Source organism: Phyllobates terribilis, unplaced genomic scaffold, assembly GCF_046119375.1.
Source record: "Phyllobates terribilis strain yellow unplaced genomic scaffold, ASM4611937v1 Scaffold_12__6_contigs__length_324123572, whole genome shotgun sequence".
NCBI lineage: Eukaryota > Metazoa > Chordata > Amphibia > Anura > Dendrobatidae > Phyllobates > Phyllobates terribilis.
Genome location: NW_027362772.1, coordinates 306,188,538 through 306,194,657, shown reverse-complemented (window position 1 = coordinate 306,194,657; position 6,120 = coordinate 306,188,538). Strand labels below are relative to the sequence as shown.

Genomic DNA, 6,120 nt, shown 5'->3' with positions numbered 1-6,120 from the left:
TTGAAAAAAAAAGGTCTCCGCCGATCCCGAGCTTCTGCATCGATCATTCTGTCCCCATCGGTAAACGAGCGCCGACATTTGTGCAGCCGATCGGCGCTCGATAATGGAGCAATGGTGGCTGAAGTCCGCAGCGGATCTGACAACAGCGGAGACCACCCCCCCTATTAACCCCCTATTACCCCAATTCAGTATTGCATTCGAGCTTCTTTTATGGACCTTCTTCTTCGCTTTTGACTCTTCATCACTTTTTGAAGATTTGCACCATTTTTGCGCCATTGTTCTCTAGCACCTTGTGAGGATAAAACTTTCTAACTTTTGTTTTTTGGGCGCAGTTTGTCTATCGTGCGGCGTTTGAAAGGATCGGCCGCTTCTTACTCTATAAAAAGTCACAAAATAAAGCATCTTTGATCTTGGGCCGAGTCCTCAAGCGTTCTGTGCTCATTATAATGAACGCGGTGCAGAATCTGACCAATCAGAACAGTATGGCATCACTAGCAGAGGGAAGGGGGTCTGACGCCCGGCCCCCAGTGTATGGAGTAGGACAGCACAGCTCCATACACCATAGTGGCCGTTATTGGTACTGCATCTCAACTATTGAATGTGATCTGAGCTGCAGTACAGAGAACGGCCACTGCATGGCGCTATGGACATTCAGCCACTGTGTGGGACCCCAGATCTCCATACAGAGCCCCCGCATTTGGGATCTCCACTCATGGACCACAACCACAAAACTAACAAACTTTTAATACTATAGAAAAAGTAGGAAAAAAAAAAGCAAAGAACGTGGTCAGAGCCGCAGCAGCCGGGGGGACGGTCGTTCAGTCCTCGCTGTCCTGCTCCGGGGTCTTCTCTTCCAGGCTCAATATAAAGTCAAACTCTTCTGTAAAGAGGGAAAACTACATTTATTTAAAGCCACGGTGTACCCCAAAGCCCGCAAGTGCCGGCAGGCAGGAAATGGGGGCACATTACAGCCGCGGCTTCTCACCCACCTGGTGTCAGCGGCTGCACGGACAGCCTCGCTCGGGTGAAGAGCGCCGCGGCTCGGAGGGGGCCGCCGTCCACCTTGTGCTTTTGGTGCAGGGTCTTCAGTTCCGCCAGAGAGATGTAACGCTTCAGCATTCGGACGAACTGCACGTCCACCTGTGAGGGGCGGGGGGCACGGATTATGGTTTATCAGAAAGCAGTGCATTGTGGGAAATGACATGACAACCGCCCGGTCAGCTTCTTTCTGAATAGGTGGCGCCACCCCTGTGTACAGTTCACACGATCAGATAAATAATGTGGTTGTCTGTACAGAAGACGATCACGCCGGATCAGGGTCTTTCACACGTCAGTAGCTCCGGTACGAGTGGTGACAGTTTCCACACGTACCGGAGACACTGACGCACTTAGACCCATTAAAATCTATGGGTCTTCGCACATGTCAGTGCGTTTCCATGGACCGTGTGTCCGTGGGCAAAACACGCTGACATGTCTGTTTTTTACCTGCAGCACAGGCCGCAAAACATCCCACACTGACACATGGATGAAATCCGAGTGTCATCAGCGTGACACGTACCGGCGCCTGGGAATCTGTACAGTTGGCTCTGTTCCCAAGCGCCGGTGCTGCAGGCATCTCATCATTGTCCCCTGGCAGTGCTGCGATCAGCGCAAACAAGGGACAATGATGACAGTAGTATTCTGCCCCCTCTGTGACCCTCCAGTGAGCGGGCCCCTGAACTACGCTGAGCTCAGTGAGTGACATGACACCACTCAGTGAGCTCAGTGCAGGTCAGGAGCCTGCTTGCTGCGAGTCATTCTCCTCTGCTCCTCAGTGTGTGCGGCCTGATGGATTACAACGTGGGACACTTATTTCATCTTCGGACAGGTGAGTATAAGGATTTTTTTTTATTTTATTATTTTTACACCAGGACACAGAATACTACTCTCAACATTGTCCCTTGCTCTCGCTGATCGCAGCACTGGCAGGGGACAATGATGAGGGCAGCAATCAGCACCCAGCGCTTGGGAAGAGCGCTAACTACACTGATTCCCAGGCGCCGGTGCATGTGATACTGATGCGGCACACGGGCGTCTCCGGCACTGGTTTTTCCAGTACCGGAAATATCCGGACGTGTGAAAGAGGCCTTAGTTCACCTCTAGGTTGCTAAGAGTGTTACACACCTTGAGCGGAAGGGAGCGTGTGTATACTGACGTTACTCTCTGGTATGCTCGTCACCGACACTCTAGCACGCCAGCCGCATCTGTGTATTTATTTGCAGTCAACAGGAGAGACTGCGTGCAGGTGTGTCAGCCGCAAGCGCGGTCTCCCTTGCTGAGTGAACACTCTAATCCTGCACCGCTCACTATTGTCAAATACACAGCAACTAAGGCCCCTTAGAAAAAGCCGGTATTCCCGTAAAAAAAACGCGCGTCAGGGACATATGTCCCAAATATATACTAGATAGAGAATGAATAGGGTCAGAGCGCCAGTTATTAGATGTTAGTGTACGCCACTGATCATTGCATGCGCTGTGTATTTGACAATAGTGAGCGCTTGGGGGGGGTGACTGAGCTGTAATACCAGACACTACCTCCGATAAGGGGTGGCGCCACACAGTGCAACCCCCATTAACCCCTTAATAGCTGTGATATTGGTGCACACCCACCATGGACCATTTCGGGTTGTCCTTATCGCTGGCGGGATCATAATGCGGATTCTTCGGATCAAACTGTGTGTGGTCGGGGTGGGCTTCCTTCACAACCTAGAGAAAAAAAAAAAAAAGGCATGATGGAAAACCAGTGACGAGCTGCGGTGCCTCGCTCCTGTCACCATCCATCCAAAAACGTGATGGTACCGACCGTTATCTCGCTCCATAGAAAAACAGAAGGTAATTTGTCTTTTTTTTTCAGCCATACCGTTTTGTGTATGCAGCCCCCATGCACAACTATTCATAACCTGATCCTGCAGTCACATGCTTGAGGGGGCAGAGGGAACGGAGTGACGTGGGATCAGACAGACACATAGCTTTGCATAAGAGCTGTGTACATAAAACGGTAAAGTGTTTCTACTGCTGTAATAGGTCAGGCGTCCACTCTGTGATGGGTTATTATGATCCTGACATTATCGGCTCACAGACCCCCCCGCCCGCCAGCCCACCTTGACAATTCCCGCGATGCCGGGCTCCTTGCAGTTGCTGTGATAGAAGAACGCCTCCTGCCCGATCTTCATCGCTCTCATGAAGTTTCTCGCCTGGAGGGATAAAAGTATAAAATAATCAATGATGGACCCGGTTCTGCCGCCGGTTTCATCCGCACGTCCCGGACCTGGTAGTTCCGGACGCCGTCCCAGCTCGCCGTCTGCTTCGGCTGCGCCTTCAAATCCTCTATACCAAACTGGAAAACATAAAAAAAAATGAAAATGTGACCCGTTTTGTACATACAGCTCCTATGCAGAGCTATGTGTCTCCATGGTGACAGACTACAAGCCCCGTGTAGTCTGATCATCCATTCGAACTCTCAACCTAACAATCAAAGGAGGATGCGGGTGATGCTGCAGGATCCAACTACACACAGGATTGGTCTGTAACCATGGAGACACATCAGGTCTGCAGAGGAGCTGTGAACACAAAACGGTTAGGCCTACAAGCCTATTGTACAGTTACTGGGCCCGCACAATGAATGGCCGCAATCATCATGTGACATCACTACCTGGAAGATGATGGGCGAAGACTTTTTTGTTTGTTTCTTTTTGAACCCCCTTTAATTCCCCCTCCCCCGCCCCTGACCTTCATGTCCATGCCCTTCTCCATTCTGCTCTCTGGCTCAGACTTCATCAGCCAGCAGTGATATTCTCCCTTCTGACTGTCAGCAGAGGTGGACGGCCCGACCACTTTCTTTCGAGTCCTCCCAACCTTCTTTGCCCCCGGATCGCCCCCTGGGTCACGTATATCTTTTTCATCTGTGCAGTAATAAAAGATTTTTCTGAAATATTCTGTTTTTCTTACTTTTTGGCTAATTTCTACTTTACATGGCCCAAGAAAAATATAAGGATTCAACTTGGAAACCATCAGCGAGCTGCTGCCGTTTAGTAGTGGTGCTGTGAATGGTGTCTGTTAGTCATAAAGCCAACCCATGGGCTCCACCGAGGGGGTCGCCTGCTCTGGACCCCTCTATAAGTCATGGAGCGCCCCCCTCGGGTGACCCCAGCTGCCCAATATCTAGTCACAACAGCTCCACTCCACGTGAGGATTTTACAGTACAAGAAGCACAATTGTATGAACTATAAAACCCAAATCGGATCCATCAGCAGCTGCTTGTTGATGGTTTCCAGACCCCATAGAGGAAAGCAAAAAGGCAATAAGAAAACACAGCGCCGTGTTGGGCTCTGCAGCCGCCAATGTCGTCCCGGGCACTTCTGTCTGTAGTCCGGACTGGTGACCGGAGCAGCGCCCAGGGGAGAATGGCGGAGCCGAACGCCGACTGACCTGCAGCCGGAGACGCCGCGCGCTTCCTCTTACTCTGACGCATCGGTAACTGTGATTCCTGGATCAGAAAATATGAGAAATGCAAAGAGAAAAGTGACATCAGTTATAACACGGCGGCCAGAGGGGGGCGACGCTGCAACAGCTGCACGGCGGCCAGAGGGGGCGACGCTGCAACAGCTGCACGGCGGCCAGAGGGGGCGACGCTGCAACAGCTGCACGGCGGCCAGAGGGGGCGACGCTGCAACAGCTGCACGGCGGCCAGAGGGGGCGACGCTGCAACAGCTGCACGGCGGCCAGAGGGGGCGACGCTGCAACAGCTGCACGGCGGCCAGAGGGGGCGACGCTGCAACAGCTGCACGGCGGCCAGAGAGGGAGACGCTGCAACCGCTGCACGGCGGCCAGAGAGGGAGACGCTGCAACCGCTGCACGGCGGCCAGAGAGGGAGACGCTGCAACTTCTGCACGGCGGCCAGAGGGGGCGACGCTGCAACCGATGCACGGCGGCCAGAGGGGGCGACGCAGCAAACGGTGCACGGCGGCCAGAGGGGGCGACGCTGCAACCGCTGCACGGCAGGAAATGTGGGGGGGTATACGGCTGGTCTTGTGGGGTGTTCACTGTGTACGGAGTGGTCTTGGGTGGGGCGCTCACACTATAAGGGGGGTCTCGTGGAGCCTTCCCGCTATACGGGGGTGGTCTCGTGGGGCGCTCCCGCTATACGGGGGTGGTCTCGTGGGGCGGTCCCGCTATACGGGGGTGGTCTCGTGGGGCGGTCCCGCTATACGGGGGTGGTCTCGTGGGGCGTTTCCCGCTATACGGGGGTGGTCTCGTGGGGCGTTTCCCGCTATACGGGGGTGGTCTCGTGGGGCGTTTCCCGCTATACGGGGGTGGTCTCGTGGGGCGTTTCCCGCTATACGGGGGTGGTCTCGTGGGGCGTTTCCCGCTATACGGGGGTGGTCTCGTGGGGCGTTTCCCGCTATACGGGGGTGGTCTCGTGGGGCGTTTCCCGCTATACGGGGGTGGTCTCGTGGGGCGTTTCCCGCTATACGGGGGTGGTCTCGTGGGGCGTTCCCGCTATGCGGAGGTGGTCTCGTGGGGCAGTTCCGCTATGCGGGGGGGGGTCTCGTGGGGCGCTCACGCTACACGGGGGGTCTCGTGGGGCCTTCCCGCTATACAGGGGGGGGGGGGGTCTCGTGAGGTGCTCATGCTATACGGAGGGGTCTCGTTGGGCCTGCTATACGGGGGTCTCGTGGGGTCCTATGATGGTGCTGGGGGGCTCAGTGATCCGGGTGGGGGGTGCAGCTTTCCTCTGCTCTCACAGAGGGGCGGCCGGACCGGATCACTGATGGCTGCAGGGGGTGTGAGCGATGTACTGCGGCAGATGGGGAGGGTTAGGCAGGTGCTGAGGGATGTTCTGTGATGTGAAGGACAATAATCTGCTGCTGCAGTGTCTAATGTTACACACTGACAAGGTAAATGATAAGGTCAGGACTACAGCTCCCAGCATGCCCGCTCCTCCGCAGGACAGTGCCGCCGCCGCCGCCGCACGCTTCTCCATTCATAGTTACCTAACAGCGACGGCTCCTTTAAGACGCGCCTCTGAGCCTGGCCAATCAGAATATTATATACCACAGAGCTCCGCCCTCCACTGCGCGGG

The 6,120-nt window shown here is 54.8% G+C and overlaps 1 protein-coding gene across 2 annotated transcripts; it reads right to left on the bottom strand.

Moving 5' to 3' along the window:
• Nucleotides 1–673: 673 nt before the first annotated feature.
• THYN1 (thymocyte nuclear protein 1) lies at nucleotides 674–6,104 on the bottom strand. Of its 2 annotated transcripts, none has more exons than XM_073657331.1 (8): nucleotides 6,032–6,104; nucleotides 4,467–4,524; nucleotides 3,768–3,940; nucleotides 3,307–3,375; nucleotides 3,140–3,232; nucleotides 2,649–2,744; nucleotides 990–1,140; nucleotides 674–880 (listed from the first exon to the last, which is right to left on the bottom strand). In XM_073657331.1, exons 2-8 carry the CDS (start codon nucleotides 4,507–4,509, stop codon nucleotides 819–821), a joined length of 687 nt encoding a protein of 228 aa, XP_073513432.1. In that variant the 5' UTR covers nucleotides 4,510–4,524; nucleotides 6,032–6,104; the 3' UTR covers nucleotides 674–818. The 2 variants fall into 2 exon arrangements, with proteins under 2 accessions (XP_073513432.1, XP_073513431.1); XM_073657330.1 differs by having other exon boundaries at nucleotides 756–880; nucleotides 5,933–6,045.
• Nucleotides 6,105–6,120: the final 16 nt, after the last annotated feature.